General features: G+C 50.5%; 1 protein-coding gene across 1 annotated transcript; it reads left to right on the top strand.

The window, feature by feature from the left end:
- Window positions 1–7,060: 7,060 nt before the first annotated feature.
- Window positions 7,061–16,792, top strand: LOC125759824 (uncharacterized). The gene is made up of 2 exons (XM_049419197.1): window positions 7,061–7,187; window positions 16,390–16,792. The coding sequence occupies exons 1-2, from the start codon at window positions 7,110–7,112 to the stop codon at window positions 16,690–16,692; spliced, it is 381 nt and encodes a 126-aa protein (XP_049275154.1). The 5' UTR covers window positions 7,061–7,109; the 3' UTR covers window positions 16,693–16,792.
- The last annotated feature ends 6,261 nt before the right edge of the window (window positions 16,793–23,053 follow it).

The raw sequence follows: 23,053 nt of genomic DNA, 5'->3' as shown, positions 1-23,053 counted from the left end.
CAGCTTCTACTGGGAAGTTATAAAACTTTAATCAGAAAAATAGATATTTGTTTGTGTGTAAGTATTAGCGTTGATTAAATACTTGAAAGAGCCGTTTCACTCTTCTGTTCTGTAGGGCGTAAAGCGCTATAGCTCATCGACTTAGGGTCATTAGAGTTCACAACAGGAATACGTAATGAAATGCGATAAGCTTTTGCAGTGGCCTCAAGTGTCGACTTGTATTAGGGAGGATACGAACATGAACATTATGGTGTCCGCCACGGTGGACTATTGGTTAAGGCGCTCGGCTGCTGACCCCAAGGTCACGGATTCGATCCCGGCAGCGGTGGCCTCATTTCGGTGGAGGCGAAATGCTAGGGGCCCGTGTAGTAGTGCGTACCGGTTCACGTTAAGCACTTCATGCAGATGGCCGAAATTTTCAGATATCCCACTACTACGGCTTGCCTCATAATCATGTCGTGGTTTGGCACGCAAAACCCCAGATAATATTATCGTGCGCGTTGTTCCGCCATAATGTAAGTACGTAAGCAACTAGCAAAGCTGGGAACCGCCGTGGAATATCCGGCGAAATAATCGTATGAAGTCGGAACTCCGCACATCCAGCTCATGCGGCGTGGATACAACTCTCAATGGTCTGACGACTGTCCGGCCATCCATATCGGTGAGGAGGGAATGGTTTCGCTGTCACACATTCACGGATGTTGCGTTATGCAACAGAGGCGCTATAAAATCGTTTTCTGATCCACATTAACCTAATTCATTTCGGATAGCCTGGCCCGTTACGGGTCTCGCCCGTTATAGCTGCGGATATCGTATAGACTAGGTGTGCCTTGAAAGGAATCTCTTTATCATACCGACTTTATTAATTCTGCATGCTCACTGTATAGGCGCCGCTTTAAGCAGCGTGAGGGGGTGTGTCTCAGCACCATAAGTTGTCTGTCCTTCGAAGTTCCAATGTTACCAAAGAAAACCTCGGTTGAACAGTACAAGGTATTGCATGTTCTATAATGTCTGAAAAACATAGGACCCACATGTAAGGTGCCGCTTCCCAACCCGCCTTTTTACATTTTCCTGTGCTACCTCCTGCCGTATTGGTAGGGGCCGGTACAAAGGGATCGCAGAACGAAAGCCTCGAGTTGAAGAGGCGTTTCGCGACTTTTGCCGCTAAGGGAAGGCGCATTACGCCGTGACAGTTACACTCCCGTAGCAGTTCCACCCCTTGGGGAGTCTGTTTTCGTTCCGCAACAATTTAATATGGCTTCCTTAATTGCGTTTTCTTTCCTGAAAATTTTCCTATCAAGGGTGTTATGTCACGCTGACAACGCGCACGCCGTTTGTGACATTCAAGTCCCGAGTGCGTGGGGATAGCGCGAGAAAATACACACGATAGGTGACGATGTCTTGTTGTGGGACAGAAAGACGCCTTAAGCCATGCCCAATTACACCCTTTTCTGGGAGTGAATGCATTGCCCGCATAACGCTACTGCGCGATAAGCTCAATGTTGGCGATTACTTAAGTTCTTCTTTATGCATCGCGGCAGGGGCGTGGGCAGACAACTTTTTTTTTTTTTTTGGGGGGGGGGGTATAGGGGGCACCTCTTGATATGAAGTAGGGGCCGGCAGGTGGATGTGGTTGAGGGCCATCTTGTGCTCTGTATGCCATGGCAAAAAAACAAAAAAATCATGGGGGGGGGGGCACGGGCAAGGTGTGCCATCCCCTGTCTACGCCATTGCATCGCGAGGTAACGAAATTGTCGGAATTATTGGGCGTTGCTTGTACTGTTACTTCCTTCTTTAATCTTTAAGTAAGTACACGTGAAGTGGTAGCTTTCACACTGTTTTGAATGTCTGTGTTGTGGGTATTGGCCACGTATCAGGGCCGTCGGCAGAAGAAGAGAACCGATGTCCGAGTTGGGTTCCGCAAGTCCGCTTGTCGGCAGTAACCATGTGCAACAGACAGAGGTAACGTCAGATCCACTTCAGGTGTGCTATTTTCAAAGCAACTTCGATTAGGCGCGAATAGCATTAGCGAATTACATGAAATCCCGTGGGGTAACGTCTGAATAGACGGGGCATACCGGGTGGGCCTCCCCACGAAAGCCAGTAATGGCAGTTCAGGTGAATGCCGTCTGACAAGCGCATAACCGCCTCTTCGAGAACGGGGTGTATCAGCCCGCACCTGTGAACGCCGAATGGAAGTGTCGAATGCTCGAAAACGTAACGAACGAAAAGAAAAATCTGTTCCTGGCTTTTAAGTACCAAAACCACGAAATTATTATGAGGGCCGTCATCATGGCAGCAAGAACACGCCGAATGCATGACAGGCAAGACCTTTAAAAGCTCTGAGAGACGCTCCATAGCCTCTATCGGAAACTTTGTGTCACCTTTAATACCCAAGAAAGCGAAGCGTGTCTTAAACATAAAGCTCATGATTGTTGCTGCACTCTTTCCCATTATACGCTCTGTGGCCGGCGCGCCCGAGGATCTAATTCTTGACTTTGAGCATTACAACACGACCGCGCGCTAACACCAACACGGTCACATTATAATCTATCTATCTATCTATCTATCTATCTATCTATCTATCTATCTATCTATCTATCTATCTATCTATCTATCTATCTATCTATCTATCTATCTATCTATCTATCTATCTATCTATCTATCTATCTGGTCTGTCTGTCTGTTCTGTCTGTCTGTCTGTCTGTCTGTCTGTCTGTCCTGTCTGTCTGTCTGTCTGTCTGTCTGTCTGCTGTCTAATCTAATCTAATCTAATCTAATCTAACCTTCATAGCCGCAAGAGAACGTGGCGATCAGCGATCAATCCTCCCCGCGTATTGTGGCGTTGGCGTGGTGCGTCGGAGCCCTGGTTGGCATCGTCGTGGGCCTGCTGCCCTTCGTGCTCTACGCGTACGTAAGGGGGGAACAATCGGCAACCTCGCTGCCGCTGGCGCCCCCGGAACGCGACGACGGCAGCGTGTGCTACACTTCCGGTTGCATCGCTACGGCTGACTACTTCCGGGACACGCTCAATCCCCTCGTCGAGCCGTGCCGCAACTTCGAAGAACACGTGTGCGGACGCTTCGGCGAACGCGTCGGCGCGGCCGGGCTCGGTCAAAGCATCATGCACAGGGTGCGTAAGAAGTGTGTTATCACTCACTCATCACTCAACTCACTCACTCACTCACTCACTCACTCACTCACTCACTCACTCACTCACTCACTCCTCACTCACTCACGTCACTCACTCAATCAACTCTACTCATTCACTCCACTCACTCATCCACTGAATGACTCACTCGACACACTCACTCTGCTCGTTCTCTCTACTAACTCATTCACTCATCCACTTAAGCATTTAATCTACTTATTTACTCACTCCACTCACTCACTCACTCACTCACTCGACACACTCACTCACTCACTCTACTCATTCTACTTATTCACTCCACTCACTCATCCACTCACTCACTCCACACACTCACTTACTCAGATCACTCTCTTTACTAATTCGCTCATCTACTCAAGCACTTAATCTACTCATTCACCCACTCCACTCTCTTCATTAATGCACTCTCACTCACTCACTCACTCACTCACTCACTCACTCACTCACTCACTCACTCACTCACTCACTCACTCACTCACTCACTCACTCACTCACTCACTCACTCACTCACGGAAGCTCCTTGGATGCATGACTGACGAATATGCTCTTCTCTGGATTGCGTTCACTCCGCCGTGTGCGTAAGCAGAAAGCATCGGAAGAGTGAATGCAGTTCCCATAGAGGAATGAGCTGTCGGGATTTGTGTGACCAAGTCCGTACCTGTGGACGTTGTGCGCACAAGTAAGGGTAAGTAAAGCCACGGAATGGACGAACACATATACAAATGGCACGCTTAGCAACTTTACTGGGACCACATGCAACGCGTCTGCGCGCCATTAAATATATGTCTTTATGGCGTCGCGCTCTTACTGTCCTGGCAGGAGCTCGCTCTCTCCTACCTGAGGCTGGGGCTTGTAGCGGAGCGCTACGCCCTCTCTCCTGTCTCCGGGGCACGTCACAAGGCCGCCACGCTGCTACGGGACTGCAGGGCCATCAGCAGCTCCAGGAGGTCGCACCACGACGTCCTGAGGCAGTTCATGCGCAGACTCGACCTGTACCTGTTCAACCCGCCTCCGAGTGCGCCCACGTCCGCCGACCGTGTGCTCGCGCTGCATGTCGAGCTGGCTTACGCCTACGGATTGAGCGCTCTGCTGAGGATCCGGCCCAACGTTGCCCACTCGCTCGCCGTCGACGTCAACGACGCCTACTTGAGGAGCGCGCTGAGCAGGCCGTCAGACACGCAGTAAGCAGCCGGTGCAAACACCATGGGGATGATATGAGTGAGTGAAATAACTTTATTGGAGGTCTGGCGATCGAGGACGCGAAGTCGTCGCGCACCCAGCTTGTCCCACGCCGGTACCGGCAGGTGTAGCCCAGCGGCAGGTCTATAGCCCACCGGCCCGGTCGTGGGCACGCCGGACAGCCAGGATTTGCTTTTCTATGGCGGGGCTGCGCAGTTAAGCTAGGATGAGGGGGACCACGTCGTTATCTTGCATCAGGACCGATAGCTGGGCAAGTTGGTGTACGATCCATCTTAAACGCGCTAATTACGTTTAAGGTGAATATCCTGCGCTAGAAAACGCCGACAAATAAACAAGAACGTATATAGGGCACCACTAAGTTTCGCGCTAGAAGACGCGGGCAAACCTCCCGCCTGCAGTGCTTAGCCAACTCCGACTGGCTCAGACCTCAACTTTCGCTGCTTAACAGGGTTCCAAAGTGGTCGAGGGGAGTTCTGTGTGTAAATGGACTGCAAGATGTTTGTTTGCTTGTATGTATGTATGTATGTATGTATGTATGTATGTATGTATGTATGTATGTATGTATGTATGTATGTATGTATGTATGTATGTATGTATGTATGTATGTATGTATGTATGTATGTATGTATGTATGTATGTATGTATGTATGTATGTATCATCATCAGCAGCAGCCTGTCTACGCCCACTGCAGGGCAAAGGCCTCTCCCATGTTCCGCCAATCAACCCGGTCCTGTGCTTTCTGCTGCCACGTAATACCTGCAAACTTCTTAATCTCATCTACCCACCTAATTTTCTGTCTCCCCCTCACGCGTTTGCCATCTCTTGGAATCCAGTCAGTTACCCTTAATGACCACCGGTTATCCTGCGGACGTGCTACGTGTCCGGCCCATATGTATGTATGTATGTATGTATGTATGTATGTATGTATGTATGTATGTATGTATGTATGTATGTATGTATGTATGTATATGTGTGTATGTATGTATGTATGTATCTATGTATGTGTATGTATGTATGTATGTATGTATGTATGTATGTATGTATGTATGTATGTATGTATGTATGTATGTATGCATTCATGCATGCATGTATGTACAATGAGTCGGGGCGCTTTCGACACGGCCCACTTTCGACGGACCTTATCGCTATTAGGGAATATTAGAAATAAGACTTCAAATGCTAGGGAACGCAGACTTCCTGGCGTGCAAAAAGAACGCAGCGTACGTCACTACAACGAAATCTGCTACATGTTTTTTTTTTTTTTCACGCGTATACGCTAAGGCTCTTGTGTACGCGATTTCTACAACTCCCTATTGTCTTACCGTTCTCAATCTTTTCACTCGATGGCCTGAGGTACGGCTCTGCCTGCGAGAGGGCAGCTGCAGAATAGTCGACTGAATTTTCTTTGCCGGGTGGCTATCTCAATTCGCCGCATGCCTTGACAATTGCAGAAACACAGATATTCTCATCGCAACTGCACATGCTCCTCTCCTGTCTACTTGACGAAGGTCAGAAGTCCATAGGTCGGCAAAAAATGTGCAACTCAGTCAGACTCACTCATGAGATATAGTTTGCCCTTATAGCTCACTCGGAATAACTCACCAAAATTTTCCTCAGCTGGACTCTCTCGGGCTCAGACTCACGGCTCTATCTGAGTTTGAGTGAGTCTTAGTGAGTCGACTCATGAGTCCGTTAGCGTATAATTGGCTTTTTTGACCATGGTTTCAATGCTCTTTAACACCAATATCTCGCATATTTGGTGCTCTACTTGGCGCCTTTTGATCTCGAACCTTCAAATATGAGTTATCAGTGGTTGCAATCCAGTAAGGACATTTTTAATGAAAGTGGTGACTCATAAGAAATACTTTTATCAAGAACTTCCTGTGAAAAAGTTTGCGGGGAGGGGGGTGGTCGACCTACCCCCCCCCCCTCCCTTTCCTTCTACGTAACTCACGCCTCTGATTAATAAATAGTGAGCTGGCGTATGAACGCTAGTGCTTTGAAGTATGTGTGAGTCGGCGGATGTATAAACGTGAGCCGACATAAGGCTGATAGTCATGCTGAAGTTTTGTAGATAGAAACATATAGGTCGGCAAAGAAATGTGCAGCTCACTGAGACTCACTCAAGAAATATAGTTGGCGCTTAGGGCTCACTCGGACTCAGACTCACTAAAATTTTTCTCGACCGGGCTCACTCGGACTCAATCTCACCAAAATATTACTCACCCGGACTCACTCAGACTCATACTCACGGCTCTGAGTCTGAGTCTGAGTGAGTCAACTCATGAATGAGTTTGCCGACTTATGGTAAGAATAGACCTGAAGCGTCGGCGTTTCTAATTCCCGGTGACTGTTTAGTGGTGACCTTCTACGTCGTATTTCTCAAGAACAAAAAAAAAAAAAAGAACCTACCCGTATTTTTAATAGCCTTTACATCTTGAAGCCAAACATAAACGCCGCACGATAATTGAGGTGCGCGTAAAAGAGCACCAGATGGTCAAAATTTCCGGAGGCCTCCACTACGGCGTCTCTCATAATCAAGTCGTGGTTTTGGGGCGTTAAACCCCAACAATTATTGTTATATTAACAGCGATAATTGAACGCAACTTACTTATGAAATGACCAAGACATCGGTCCTACGCGACCTCTTTCCGCAGGTACACATTAAGCGTAATGGTCGTCGCGGGCGTCGTGCAGAGTCTTGAACTGTTAAAGCTGAGGCAGGCGCTGCACAACTCCATGGTGTCAGCGGTGGCCGACGCGTCGTCCGCCTTTCAAGGCAGTGACACTGAGACGACACCCGTGGTAGTTAAGAAGGTGAGACCGCAGAGGCCAGTTCAAATGGCAACAGCTGTGCGGAAGCATAACAAAGACGTTTTAACGAAGTTCGCACTCGAAGACGTGTCTGTGTCTGGAAGAAGCATCGCTAAAAGCGACATCCTGCGATGCCCGTGATTGCTGATGTTTAAGTTCTCGTTAGATTGCTTGGCGAGACGTTCGCGCTTTCAGGTAAGATATATCAACACCACCTAGCCCATTGAGGTAAACTACCGAATGGGGGCCATGATCCTGACCGCGATGACTGTGGGTATACAGAAGGTACATTAAATATAAACGCTTCTTTACTTCCTGGAATGCTGGCAGCCATCTGTAGAACTAACACTAGAAGAAAATACGGCTAGCAGTCAGGAGCGCCGTGCGCGCGAACTATAATGAAAAGGCAGAGCCTAGCAAACGACAAATTCGAATCCCCCTGGCAGAGCTTAGCTGAGCGTAGAGTTACTGTATATGCTACCTTTAGGTAGCATAGCATATACAGTGGCTCTAGCAGAGCGCCTTTCGTAGCGCCGCCATCCGGTGCACGAGGCAAATAACAATGCTAGCATCAATAAAAACATCAAAAAACAACAGCGCAACGACGAGTCGCTGAAGAATGTCGCAACATCTTTTCAAGTACAGACATATGTCGTTTCGGCCTGGTTTCGTCTATGTGATTTATATCCTTATGGATAGTTTTGCTTAAAAGTCCTGCACCTTGTTCGACGCTGTACTCAATTTATGGAACTATTTGCGGTTCTGCACAACTTGAGGGGAAGCAAAACGTAGTAAACAGCATGTGCGCTTTGTGCATTTGCGGAGGCTGCGGGATGAGGGATAGACGACGAGGCAGTGAAATCGCTGGCTCCGTTGGCGTAGGTCGTAGGTGTAGCTCCATGTACAGAAGGGCCGTATAGTGGCCCGAAAATATCGAATAAATGCAGTTCCACGAACGGTGTGCGGAAAGGGCCGAATAGTGGCCCGAAAATATCAAATATATTATTGAAGAATGAAAAAAAAAAGGCGCCAAGAAATGAAATCTGCTCGTGTCCTCGAGCACATGACGCGGTGAGTGACTGCTACCGAAAGACAACTGTCACACAGAAACACAAGCTGTTCCGCATCACCCGTCTTCAGGCTCTTTCACCGGTGATGTGATGGTGTTTCCTGCAGTTGGAAACGTTAGCAAGACCTGGAAGTATCTCATTTACATGAAACGTGTAAATAAGATAGATGGTCACAGTTTTGTTACGCGCTTGTTCGGGAGGCTTTTTATTTTCGCCTTTTATGGGCGCGCAAGCATGTTGATAGAAGAGCCACCATTCCAGTCAGCAGCGGTGCTCCAAACTTGCTAACGGCTAACAGAGGGTGGTACAATGGCTAAATTTTTAAAGGCTATAAAGAGGTTTATTAGCGGCGACGATACTCAACAGCGACAGTCAAGGCGGGGCCGACCCTCAGCGCGAGTTGCGTTCGTCTTTGACGAATACCTTGGTCGCAGCCGATGAACTGTCTGCCAGCGTCAAATGTGAGAATGGTGAGAGCTCCAATTCGGCTGGTGCGCAATGAATGACGGCGTCGTGGCGGGCGAGAAAATCCCATCCCAGGATGACGTCGTGAGAGCATGAAGAAATTATGATGAATTCGACGGCGTACAGAGCGTCCTGAATGATGACACGGGCTGTGCATACCGCCGTCGGGTGAATACTTTGGGTGCTGGCTGTACGGAGGGAGAGCCCGGAAAGCGGCGTCGTCACTTTTCGTAGCAGGCGGCTTAGTTTAGCATCCATAACAGATACGGCGGCTCCAGTGTCGATAAGGGCAGATGCGCGAACACCGTCCACAAAAACGTCTATCACGTTCGATGGTCTTCGCTGAGGGCTTTCGCAGTTCGATAGCGTCGCAGCCCTTGCCTCGTGGACTGCGACGACTAGTTTTCCTGGGCGCGCGGGACCGAACGTGGCCGCATCGGTGACAGCGAGCGGCGTCGTGGTGACGGTGAACGGCGGGTAGATGCAGCTGGGCGAGACGGCGGCGACGGAGGCGTAGGTGGGTCGTAATACGGCCGGTTCGACTGGATGGTGGCAGGCGACACGTCTCTAGGCGACTGCACGCGATTGCAATAGCGCGCCACGTGGCCGGCGTAACCGCATGCGAAGCATATGGGGCGGTTGTCAGGTGTGCGCCATCGGTTCGCTGGGGCAGGGCCCGCCCATGGTGCAGGGCGGGATTGACGGGGCGGCAACTGATAGGACTGCATGGTGGGCTGCAGTCGTGGCCTCTGCGTGACGTCGGCGTAGGCTACCGGTACGTCAGCTTCGAAAGAGTGAGGTCCAGTGGAGGCTTCGGAGTAAATGTGTGGGGCAGCCGTAGCGATTGATGGGGGCGGTCTTGCGACAACTTGGGCGTAACTCAAAGGTGCAGGAGCCGGATGGTGCTGGTGGTACTCGGGCATGACCTCCGCGATTTCCTGCTCAATTGCTCGTCGGAGGGGAGGCAGAAGGGTGGTCGACGGCTGTTGAGCGTACCGAGGGCGAGCAAAGTCCAGCAGAGAGAACTGGCGCGCGATTTCCTCGCGCACGAATGTCTTCATCTCTGCGAGCAACGCGGAGGGGTCGGTTACAGTCGACAAGCCAGCGAGCTCGGCGTCGCGTGATGGAGAGCGACGGGTCATCGATCGCTGCCGGCGCAGCTCCTCATAGCTTTGGCAGAGCGTTATGACCTCAGCCACTGTGCTGGGGTTCTTGGCGAGCAGCATGGTGAACACGTCGTCGTCGATGCCTTTCATGATGTGCCTGATCTTGTCACACTCGGACATGGTGGCGTCGGCTTTCTTACAGAAGTCGAGGACGTCTTCAATGTAACTGGTGAATGATTCACCGGTCTGCTGAGCGCGTTCACGTAAGAGCTGTTCGGCCTGGAGCTTACGAACGGCAGGTCGGCCGAACACGTTGATAATGGCGGTCTTGAAGTCGGACCACGTCGTAAAATCGGATGCGTGGTTGTTGTACCACAGGCCCGCCACACCCGCGACGTAGAAAACCAGGTTAGTCAATTTTCCGGCCTCGTCCCATTTATTGGGGACACTCACGCGCTCGTAAATGGCGAGCCAGTCCTCCACGTCGGTACCATCGGCGCCAGTGAAGACTGGAGGGTCGCGAATACGAGGGACACCGGGACATGTCGGTACGGGCGGGGTCGTTTGCTGGGAGGCGTCTTGAGACATGGTAGGCGGCAGGGTACGGGATCGAAGAGCCAGGGGCATCGAACGAGGGCCGAAGTTGTTGTGAAGGCTCAGCACTCTCCACCAAATTATAAAGAGGTTTATTAGCGGCGACGATACTCAACAGCGACAGTGAAGGCGGGGCCGACCCTCAGCGCGAGTTGCGTTCTCTTCGAAAAGAGCCAAAGAGGGCGACCCACTAGGAGGTGTTCGAGAGGACGACCCATTACCAAGTTCGATCGCTTCGCTACAAGGCGAAAGCCTTTAATGTCTCATGCTCGCCGTGTCCGTCGTCCGTTCGTCCGTGCCCTGGAACGGTGCCAGCTGTGGCCTCTCCCCCTCACACTTCCCAGCAATCACGTGATGGCCCTGCGGCGCGTAGCAACAGTTGCACAACGCGGCGGCGGCGTCCATCGGCGGCGTCCGTCCGTCAACGCGCAACAGCAAAGAATGTGGATTCCCCCGATACCACGGCATAGTCACTCGAATGGCCACGAGCTTTTGCCGAGCACACTTTGGAATTTACAAAGTGTCCTTCAATTTTTTCCCCTGGTAGCGCAATACGGCTCATTTGACCACGGTAATGTGCTTCATCGTCCTTAGTGCTCCGGGTCAAAAAATCTGCGGGCGCCCGTTCACAGCAGCGTTTTAACTGCGCGCCGGGCCAATGGGAGTTTCTGAACGAATGCTGCGGTGCGGCAGCGGCAACTGCACAGCGTGAACAAGTTTTCACATATGAAGCCAATCACGGAGGGTTTCGCGGGCCATAGTCGGGGCGTTTTACGGCGCTTGATGCATACGCGACCGAACTACGCAAGAAGTCCGTTCCTTCGGTTCGGAAGCGAAGTTGTGAAGGCCTTGAGAGTTTCTTCGTGTGCATTCTTTTACGTGCGGAAATGACATAATAATAATAATAATAATAATAATAATAATAATAATAATAATAATAATAATAATAATAATAATAATAATAATAATAATAATAATAATATAAACATGCTCTTGCTTTTGAAACAGAATATCGGTGAAAGTGTTAACGAAAGGCCTACTGTAACGACGCAAGCGTTAGGTTTAGCCACCTCACCCTAACCAAGTTTGCACCGTTCATTTGCTTTTGTCGCATTTTAGATATTCTTTCTGTCGAATTATTCGAAACTTCGAATACTAGCCATTCGAAAGTCGAATAGAATTATTTGATTCTGTATTATTCGTTTCGAATTCCAAACTCGAATGTTCCCACATCCATAATTACGACCATTTTCTAAACGCAGTGTTCAGCTCTAAAGGTCGTCTTTTATGTAGTCGACCTCCTCCTCTGAAGTTTGCTATGCAGATTTGGCTTACTGCTATCCAGTCGTAGAGTACGAAGTACTCTAAATCGTTAAACACTATTTCTAAAGGCACAACGTTTAAAAATTGATGTCACCCGTCTGTGATAAGTTTTGTCGAAACAAAATGTCGACATTTCTTCACTGGGTCCCCAGAGACCTGCCTAAGTCACTTTTTCCGTTGTCAAAAAAGCGACTCTATAGGCACTTTGGGGATTCTACCTACCACGGCATATCAGCCTGCGTGTGGGTGTCAGTACTCGAAGATGTAAAATGACATGTCCTGGAAGCGCAAGAGTACGACTTACCACTGTTGGAAAGAAGGTAGTTAGCACAGACTGTATTTTGCGGCCGTGCATGGTACATTTTTCATGTTGTACAGACCTCGTTGCGAATAACTAGGTCGTTGCAATCCCTTCTTGGCTCATCTTTCTGATCAGGTGGAACTGAGCTGGTCTGCCGTGCTGCTACGAATTTGTTCCCAAACAAGCGGCTGGATCTACCTAAAGAAGCACTGATAACCGAAGCAATGAATGAATGAATGAATGAATGAATGAATGAATGAATGAATGAATGAATGAATGAATGAATGAATGAATGAATGAGAAATGCACGCAGGATCTCCTTTGGGAATTGTCCAAGGAGGTTTTCTTAACCACGCAACAGCGGTGGATTCGCGTTCCGATCTGTGTGTTCACTGCCGGCTGCTTGCTCTTCGATTATTGCTTCACTTGTGACACGGTGATCAGTGTCCCGCGCGTGATCTTACTTGCTGTTTCTTAGGCACTAAGATAGGCTATTTGTTACCGAGAGCATGGCTAAACTCCGCGCTGCAAGTACTTAACGCACCTGCACTTTACTCCACAGTAGTAGCATTTTATCGCCACGCACAGCAGGTTTGTCCTGCTGTAGAATACTAGAAAACAGTGTTGTAGATACAACGGCGGTCCTGCTGCTCCCTTTGGTTTCTCGAGCCCGTCTAGCACGGGAGCCGTGTCTTGTGGAGCGCCGGCATCCTTTCTGCCTGGCCACTTCGATCCGCGACTTCATGTGGCGTCTGGGATGGAGAGTACTCCCAACGCGAGACAGACTGGAGAGGTGGGGCATGGTCCCATCTTCGACTTGTCCTAACTGTCCACTAACAAGAATCCAACCAACATGTGCAACAGCAATGTGTAACTGCAAGGGTATTTTAGAGAGCCGTTACCACTGGTTTTCGTGGCCTGGGAGTGAATTGTTTGGTGTGACCTGGTCGTTGCTCGCGTAGTCGCTTCGCACGCCTTCTCATTGCTGCGGGGGCTTTTTGCTTGTGGTGTAACGGGTGTGAGGCTGTTGCAAGGGGTCATCATCGCTGTGCTCTGTTTCCTATTCTGGAACGGTTGTACTTCGAACTTCTGTCCTTCTTGTCGGAGGATCGAATCCCGGCCGCGGCGGCTGCATTTTCATTGGAGGCGAAAATGAGGCCCGTGTGCTTAGATTTAGGTGCACGTTAGAGAACCCCAGGTGGCCGAAATTTCCGGAGCATTCCACTGCGGGGTCTCTCATAATCATATCGTGGTTTTGGGACGTTAAACCCCAGATATTATTATTATAATGAAAGAACGAACACAATGACAGGGGCTCAACGATCATCATCAGGAGCGGAGGCACCACGAGATCTGCGTTCGAACACCACCATCTTCGCCCTGTGCTCTATCGCCTGTTTCTTAGGCTTGTCCAATAAACCTCATTACATTATTAGGGGCGAAGCTCCTAAAGCCGTGGGTTTTTCCCTCCTAGCTCGTACGTGACCGCCTATGCCGCGTGTATGTGCCAGTGGTGATGGCAACGAAGCAGCGCGAGTGTTCTTGGCCCAGCGCAGGGACGAAGAAGACGTTGCAGTTCTTTCTCTGATCGATAAAGCGTGTTTGTCGTGCTCCGTGTCCTCGTCGATCCCACGTCGTTACACTGGTGGAGGTGCGGGGTAAGCTTCATGCTTGGCACTCCATCACGGAGCCGACAATCGAGCCCGGAATCGCCACTACGCGTCGAAACACCGGTCCACCGATTCAGTCGCCGTCTGCTAGTCGCCGTCATGACCGTGTACCTCGCACCCAACCTGTCCATCGGGGACGTCAAGTCGTTTATAGACGCTGCGTTACGTGACTACGACAACAAGTACAAGAACCGTCCGTTTGTGCTGGTTGGGGACTTCAACGTGGACCTCATTGCCAATGACTGGATCGTTCAACACATGCTTTCCAAATACGCACTCAGATGTATCCATATGCAACCTACCACGATCCGAGGGACGTGCATAGACTTAGTGTTTGCAAACTTCCCACTGCAGCCAGTACAAGAACCTCTCTCGCTTCATTTCACGGACCATAAAGCCATCATAATGAAGGGACCTCGCAATCCAGCCGCCATGACAACGACGAAATGAAAAGAACAAACGAAGAAACGAAACAACAAACGAACAAGAACAAAATAAAAGTTGATTTTGTATAATATACGCACAGTCTTACGTCTTTCTAATGATGTAATGGGCTAACTTTCACGGGAGAGTTACGGTTTACCGATGATCTCCCCCTCTCGAGCTTCGCCCACTTATCATCATTCATTCCGTGGATATGGCGTGATTTTTTATTATTTTTGTCGGAGCACTTGTTTTTCCTTGGGGAAGGGGAATTTCTACGGCAGTGGTCGTGCCGCTTGCTGTCAGTAGTTGATGGACGCGTGCGGCTAGCTTTTAATCTGGCCTGGCCCTTGTAGCCAGTTCATCAGGCAGTGACTGATTAATGTATATAATTGTAGAGACGTTTATTCGTTTCTCTTCTCCTCCTTCCTGTCACTGCACCCCTGCTTTTATTCCCTGTCTCCCTTAACACTCTTACAGTCCAATCGGAAAGCAGGAGCAACTCTCTCCTTGTCTCCCGGTCGGCTGCCGCTGAACGCCCCAGGCCCGGATTCTCCTCGCCACCTCCTCGCAGGATACCGCCTCTCGCCCGCCGCTCAGCTCCATTTCACCCCGGTTTCCAGAACGTTCGGCCTCAGGCGTGCCGGGTCGTCAATACAATAGGCCCGTGCATCATTGCCGCTGCCTTGGCTGTCACAGCGAAGGCGCAAGTGTACCTTCCGTCCCGTAGCCCGGCTCAGCCACCGTCCGGAAGTGATCTTTAGTGAGTCAGGAGGGCAGATCACCATCACTTTTAATGATGGCTCCCTTTAAGGTACACCGAACTGGCCTAGCGTGCCGGTCACTTGTGTTGCGGAACAACAGCCGAGCCGGTCTGGGTGCATGCGACATCCGTTGCTACACCGCGGTGATGACGGTCGAGGTCTCCGCTGTTGCTTACCCGTGCTTGCATGCGCCCGGGTAATCCAGTCGCCTTGTTTGGGCTCCACCCACGAGGTCCATGTCGGTCGTTTCCGTTCTGTGCTCGGTGACTCTGTTCGCCGCGACGGACGGCGGCCCCCTTGGTCGGGTAGGACACCGCTGGCCTTCGGCCACGCGGTACTTCCTGGGTACGTCTAGTTTGGGTGCGGCGACCAAGGTTGCCGCGCCAAACGGTACCCCAATGCGGTCGCAGTTCAGTGCCCGACGATTGGGACTCGTCGAGCCGAACTGTGGCCCCCCCGTCCGGGTAGGACCCCGCCGGCTTCCAGCCGCGCGGTATTTCCTGGGTAGTCTGTTTTGTGTGCGGCGACTGAAGTTGCCGCACCAAACTGTAGCCCCATGGCCGAGTCTCTCTGGCGTGGGGCCGTGAGGATGGCTACGTCTGGTTTGGCGCTTATTTATTATTTCTGTCGGTGCATGTCCTCGTATGCGTGTGGGTTCTTGTATATATACATTTCATGCCAACATTGTACAAACATGCAAATTACATGCACCATAACACCTGTTGTACATATATACTTGCATGTTTGTAATAAATGTGTGTATGTTAGACTTTTAGCTTCACTTGTGCTGAACGGTCTACTCTTCTAGCATTGGCGGAAGAAGAAAAGGAAGACTACAGAAGAAAGCGTCACGTCAGAATCCTGAAGCCCGTGTTCATTGACAAGTTATACGGCTTTAGTTGCATATATCGGTGCCGTTATCCAACTCGAAGAAAATTTGATGCGAAAAGGGTAGGAGAAATGTCAGCTTGTGGGAAGCCTGCTACGCAAAGCTGACCATTGGGCTTATATCTATGTTCTTGTGGGTATACATTAAAGAACTAAAGGAGGGAGGGGGTCGGGGCATACTGAGCACCCCCCCCCTTCTTTTCACCCGCCCACTGAATTTGCCCGTGTACAAACCAAAACGTTCCATAAGAGGTCCGACAAGCATGAGGACCTATTCTCAGGTAGATAGATAAGGATAGATTTCTGGACTTGGTTGGTGCGACATATTCGGTGGTAAACGCCGAACTCTGTGACGGAACGGAACACACGAGCGCTGTGTGTGTGTGTGTGTGTGTGTGAGTGTGTGTGTGTGAGCGTGTACGTGCGTGCGTGCGTGTTCCTTTCTGTCCCGTCTCGCCATATAAGTTCTGCGCTTAACACTGAATGGATAGATAACTTCATTTATCCAGAAAAGCTAGGACCGAATGTCGCTATTGCGGGGAGAGGGAAATGAGAACGGTGAGAGGTATTGAGAGAAGTTCTTCGCTCCTTGGGGCCGCAGGTTGAAGACCTGGCTTTTCCCGGCGTCAGCGCCAGCGCTTTCGGGGACGCGATCGAGGCGAAGACGCCGTACTCGAGGAACTCTAGCGTGCTGGAGCCGAGCCGTCTCAAGGCCGCGCTGGAGTCGGTGTGGAAGCACATGGCCCCGCCAGATCTGTTCCTGTGGACCAGTTGGGACGTTCTCGAACAGACCGCCCAACTCGTGGAGCCATCCCTGACAGGTTCCCCGGGGTGCGTCATTTGTATCCGTCAGAGGGAACAGGAAAGAAAAATAGACCGACACAACACCTTAAACATTTCATAAGCTCATCCGATGAAAAGAGAGGAGTAGAAACCACGCTTCGCAAGAGAAACAATATGGCAACCAAGACGCGTGTTCTGTTATTTATTTATTTACTTATTGACTACATTATTCATTTTATTCAATGCTGCGGACTCATGGTCCAAGCAGGGAACGAAAACAATAATAAAGGATGAAAAACGTTACTTTGCAGTCTGATCGCTTATTTTGATAAGGCAGTTCCATGCACTAATAGTTCTTGTGGAAATAAGAAAACCTAAGTAGGTCAGTGCGAGCAAAATACGGGTTTTGGGCGCTTTGTTGGGAATTTCGGGTTGGCCTGCTAGTGAATACGGGGATGGATCTAGATCTAGTTCGTTATTCGAAAGTTGGGAAAGGAAGAAATTTTATTCGAGATTTCTGCCTTCATGCCTGTAATAGGGAACTGTCATTGGCTTGCATTAAATGAGAAAGCGAGTGTAACGCGGAAATTGTGTTAAATATAAGTCTTATAACTGTGGCGTAGTTTGATTCCCCCTAATGCAGAACCCTGAACACAGTTATCTCCCCAGATCTTATTGAAAATGAAATAAACGATAGCTTGATTGATTGGGCAAGCGTGTTATTGACTGGTTGGCCGACGCATTGGTTGATCGAATGATTGATTGAAGTGTTTCCCATTACAAGATTTATATAATGTCTCTCAAGAGGGGCCTTGCTTCTTCCAACCGTCAGATCGGTGGAGGAAGAGGCGTTCACGTTCTTCTGCCTGCGCATGGTAGCCCACGTCATGGAACCAGCCCTGGCTGCCCTAATTCACCTCGTTTCCGACAAGGAACGGGCCGATGTCACCGGCATGACGAACGCGATAGCCAGTTGCCTAGGCAAGAAGTGAGTACGCTCCCGTGGCATCTGAGGCACTTGGGTTCTTAGGTGGGCTATTATAGTTGCTTCGCGAACCTTATATGGCATAACAACGAAAAAATACGGGACAGTGAAACACGCAGGATACAACGCTGATTCGTTGTGCGTTATTTCCTGTGCGTTTCGTAAGCATGCGCACCAGGGGGGCGGGAGGGGGGTACACCCCCCCCCCCACCCTCTTATCAATAAAAAGGGGCGCCGAGTCCACCCCACACCTTTAATCAGGCGGACCTGTCCCGTGATTCCACGCAGGTTTTTGACGATAATGCCAGCCGAGGACCCCTGATATCACATCCAAAAAACTGTTTACTACTTCCCACGGTTACCCCCGGGAAGCCGGGCATCAAAATCAGGCCGTTGTGAAAAACACGACATCGTCTCATTTTCAGTTTTGCATCCGTTGCGAAGCTAAATTGCTTTCGGACTCGACCAACCGTAAGAGGGTTGGGGGAGGGGGAGCTTCAATGACTCCTCCCCCCCCTTTCCGTGCGCACGCCTATGCGTGCGAATGCTGTGAATTCTGCAAGCAGATACCGCCAATCAAAGGGCACCGGATGTTCATGCCATGCTTTGCCATCCATGTTGTGTAGGGCGTCATGTGATGAACATGGCCCCTGCGTGAACTAGAAGTGACCTTGCCGCACAACATCTGATTGCCAGGCGGCATATCAGTCCTCAATGATAGCTACCTTTCGTGGCCATAGTATAGTGACCCGCATTTCACCGACGCCGCACTTTGTGACCATGGGCATTCGTGTTTATGAATTGCGCGCTTGGCGTGTTCATTCCCTGCTCGCAGGGGTGGTCGTTTCAGCGCTTTCGTCCAATGGGATTTCACGTCCGCAGGGCTGGCAATGGATAGCGAACGGAAAAGTAAAGCGACCCTGATGCAAGGCTTAGATGTCTGAGAGTGGCACTTGCACCGTGTGTGTTGGTAAACTTATGATTAACTGTGAGCCATCTTCATTTAACGGCGAAGCTATTCTTAGTCGAGGCTTTCGTGTCCGGTGTCGGCGTAGCGACGATCACGTGACCTCGCCGTGTGGCGAGAGTGCGGCTTGGTAGGAAGGGGAGGGCTACGCCGTGCACGCTTCGAGAGGCGAGGGCGAAGGACGTCGAGGCTCGGAGGAAGGGTGAACATTCGAGAAACGCGCCAAGATAGGGTGAGGATGAAGCTCTGTGGAGTATAAAAGAGCGTGTCAGTGTCAATGTTAAGGAGTTCGCGCTTTCAGAATGGTAAACATTTCTCGTTCTCCCGATGAAGAAGCCGCCCGACGTGCGCGTCAGCGAGAGATGACGCGAAGACGAGCGTGTCGTCGCCGAGCCAACCGCGATGTTCGCGCAAGAGAGGCCGAAGCTAAGCGCCAACGAAGCGAAGACTTGAAAAAATCACAGCATATCCACGGAGTGAATGATGATGAGTGGGCGAAGCTGCGGAGGTTCATCGGTAAATCGTGAATCTTCCGTAGGAGAGGAGAAAGAGGGGGAAGCGTAGGAGAGAAGAGGGCGATACATATCACGTACTGTCGCAGCGCATTGTCTTTAGGGAGCCTTCATGTGTGCACGCCTCCTCCGTTTTTAAAGGGGTACTGACACAAAAATGTTGGCCTCGCGTTTTTTTGCTGCAATGTGTTGCTGGGGGCCTGTTAGTCGTAACACGGCACATCGTTTGCTGCAGCGCGCGACAGATAATTAATACAGGCTCCTCATTACCGACCAGTGTCAGTTTCGGTTTCAAAAACGACAAGCCTCCGGGTGCAAACTATCACACCTAGCGGCTGCAGCGCTCGATCGTCAGCACACGGAAGTGTGACGCACTCCGCGCTGTTCGCGTCGTCTCCTCGCATTCGCACGCTTGCCGCACGTGCTGCGCGATGTCGTCGCCATCATCGTCCTCGTTGTCGTCGTCCTCCTCATCGTCGTCTGTTGGCGACGATTTCCTTGAGAACCAACAGCGCAGCGGCGGAGCGCGTCAAAACAAAAATGGCGGCTACGACGTCATCATCACAACTTGTTGTACCGCGGCTACAACGGTTACGTAGGGGAAGTAGGGGTCCGTTTTTAAGACTGGTTACACACTACTACGACGAGGACGAACGGGTGCCGCTATAAGGAGCTTCGCCCCTAAAACATAGAAGTATACGATTATAGCCTGATGAAGGAGGGACATCGGTTTCGCTGTTTCGACAGTGTTCGCGAAGTGGAGCTGTCTGGATTTTTTTCCCCTCTCAATTGATGTATCGATCCTTGCTCCCACATACCAAAAGCTTTCTTTACCTACCGTGGTTTTTGCACTGCCTCCGGAAGCACTGCAAGCTTTTTGCAGCTCACTTGGTTTTACACTGCCTCCGGAACCGGCACACCTCTGACAACGCAACAGTTTCGTGATGACGTCATTTGGTGATGTCATCTCATGTGACATCATAGTGACGCCACTTAGATTTTGTGTATTATCAGATATAGCGTGGCGCTGAAACGTTGCGAACCATCGGGAAGAGAACCGCGTGCGTTATACCATATTGAGGCGACCACCCCTGTGGAACCTGATCCGGCTCACCTGATCCGGCTTTGGTATCGAACACTCTAAAAAAAAAAAAAGGAGAGAGACAGAGCGTAAACAGGGCGTCTATTTGTCCCCAAACAATGACCATCATCTGGCTTCCTCGCGTTTCCGTTTCTTGAAAACCCGGCTCTCGCCAATTTCCTATCAAGAATGCCATGTCACGCTGATAGCGCACGCGCCGTTTATGACCGTGAAGCGCCGGAACAGCGGAAAGTACGCGAGGTAGGTGACGATTATACATATACATGGTCAATGCCGCGCGGTAAAATGCCTGAGCCGTCCTCGGAGTTCTGTTCGTAACTCGCAGAAAGCAGTGGCTGTCGGCGTTCTCGACGTCTCCGCCGCTGGTGGCCGTCGGCATGCCGCCGTACGTGGACAGCGTAAAGCTCCTGGACGCCTTCTACGCGTCGTTTCCGACGCCTCGCGGATCGTTCTTCGAGGACTGGCTCTCGACGGCGGAGGCCTGGCGTAAGCGCGTCTCCCCGCACGACTTGCACTTCGATCCGCTCGACGGCGACGTCGAAGTGGCCGCCAACGGCATGGTGCTCGTTCCCGTGCCGCTTCTCGCGGTGCCCTTCTACGCGTCGGACGGACCGGCGGCCGCCAATCTAGGAGGACTCGGCCACCTAATCGCTAGGCGCCTCGTCACCAGGTCAATAGTGCTGTAGTGCGGTCTTGTCGGTGTGACGTCATCGAGTAATATTGAGGCGCGTATAAACGGGGACACTAGAAATCGTGCGCGCGCGCGTGTGTGTGTGTGTGTGTGTGTGTGTGTGTGTGTGTGTGTGTGTGTGTGTGTGTGTGTGTGTGTGTGTGTGTGTGTGTGTGTGTGTGTGTGTACGCGTGCGTGCGTGCGTGCGTGCGCCGCATTTTCTCTCGTATAACCCGCACAACATATACAAAACATTCGGCGCTAAAAGTCGGGCTGTCTGTTATACGCGAATTTGAACGCGCAAGTTGGCTTCAGGCACTGGTTCACCGTAATGCAAGGAAGGCGGTTTCATGGCAATACGCGGAAAATTTTTTCTCTATTATTTTTCCGTGGTATGTAGTTGGGGTGCACGTTATTGTCACGTGGTCGTGACGTCTACAAAGGCAGCAGTCAGCGCTTCCGAGATTAAACTCTTTATTTGGCCAAATTTGTGGTCGGGAAACTGAAAGTCAAACTACAGCAATACAATGATGCACAGCGTACACTGATAGCGGCGAATAGAGCGTCGACCGCCGAAAAACTGACAAGCGGTGAAGCGCGTCGGAATTGATACACGTGTCGTCGAATATTCCAGCGTTATCGCTGGTTGTCGCGCAAGTTCTAGAATAAGCTCGAGTGTTCGCGTCTTGCGCGCAATGTTAACAAAACGATCTACAATAATCGCGAAGCTCCTCGAACAATGAGGCGCGGTTCGCGCCGAGCGTTGCTGACGGTCTTTGTGGGCGAAAACCGAATAGAGAAAAAGTGATAATAAGAAACGCACGTGGCATTATATTCAGGAGCGGGTAATACGCAAAAAAATACGTTATGTATGTATGTCAGGCCCGTAGCCAGGGGGGGCCCCTAGCCACCCCCCCTCCCCCCAAATTTTGGTGAAGTACGTGTTTTTACCGAAACTGAATAATGAAAATGTGTTTTCCTCAAATAGTCAAGGTTTTCAGCAAGTGCCCCCCCCCCGAAAAAAATTCCTGGCTACGGGCCTGATGTGTGTTGTGTGTGTGTGTGTGCGCGCATGCTTCTTGCTTGTATCCCCGTTTACACGACCTGTAACATTTACCGTCGTCAACTGATATCGATACGTTAGGATAAGGAGTTGGAGATCAGGAAGGCGTTTTCCGGAAAATAAAAACTGTGTGTGTGTGGGAGGGGGGGGGGGGGCTTTGTCTGTACTGCTGTTTCTTACAAAAGTTATTAGAACGAACCCTCGCGCTGCGATTGCGATGTGTCTCTATACTTTGCTCTTGTTTCTTCAGATTGTGGAGGTTCAATATAAACTCTCACTGTCACTTTAGCGGTAAGTGCGAAAGGAATGCGTTAGCATTGTCTTTAATAATGCACTGAATAGTGCGTATTTTCGGGCGTCTCTTCTATCACACTGCAATAATCGTAATCCATCTTTCGTTCGGGGCTATCCTTGCGATATCGCCGCGCGCCCGGTACTTCCAGGTCACCAACGGTGTGCGCGCTGTCAGCGTGACATTTCATTCTTGATACGCTCTTAATCAGGTCCCGGATGAAATGCTAGATATAGCGAGGAAACTAGACAAAAAAGGTCTAGCTTCCTGGCTATATCTAGCACTCTATAAGGGACTTGATTAAGAGAGGAAAGCGTCGAGCGCCGAATTTTCAAAGAAGGAAGCGAAAGCAAGCCATATGGCGATCGCTGTTGTGAAACAAACAAAAAAACAAAACATTGTTGATCCCTCCATCATAGAAATTGATGTAATACGACAGCGTTATACCGATACTTCACCTCTCCTAGGCGGCGACCCCGCCCCCGCCAATCTATGAGAGTGAGAAGTCGTGAGAGATTTAAGGCGCGTTTGTGAAACCACGTGCATTATTGTCGGTAGCGCAGTAGGTAGAGAGCCCGGCACGTATCGTTGCGTACCAAGATGTGGGTTCGACTCCCAGGTGATCCATATCAACGACGCTTCAATTTCCGTTCCTTTTTTTTGTCATCTGTTCGCGTGCATTTTACCGACGTCACTTCCGTGACGGTAACGACGTTATTGAAATCTTGGTGGACCCCGGCATAAAACACTTTCGTGTCATGAAGACCCAATATGGTGCAAACACTTTTTAGAGTGCGTACGTGTGATTTGGGCGTGCAGGTACCTCAAAGCCGGTGTCACCAACGCCAGCACTGTGCCTGCAGAGTGCCGTTCGCCGCATGGCTCGCCGAC

Source organism: Rhipicephalus sanguineus, chromosome 9 (assembly GCF_013339695.2).
Source record: "Rhipicephalus sanguineus isolate Rsan-2018 chromosome 9, BIME_Rsan_1.4, whole genome shotgun sequence".
In the NCBI taxonomy this organism is placed as follows: domain Eukaryota; kingdom Metazoa; phylum Arthropoda; class Arachnida; order Ixodida; family Ixodidae; genus Rhipicephalus; species Rhipicephalus sanguineus.
Note: the sequence above shows the minus strand (reverse complement) of the source record. Positions and strands in the feature narration are given on the sequence as shown.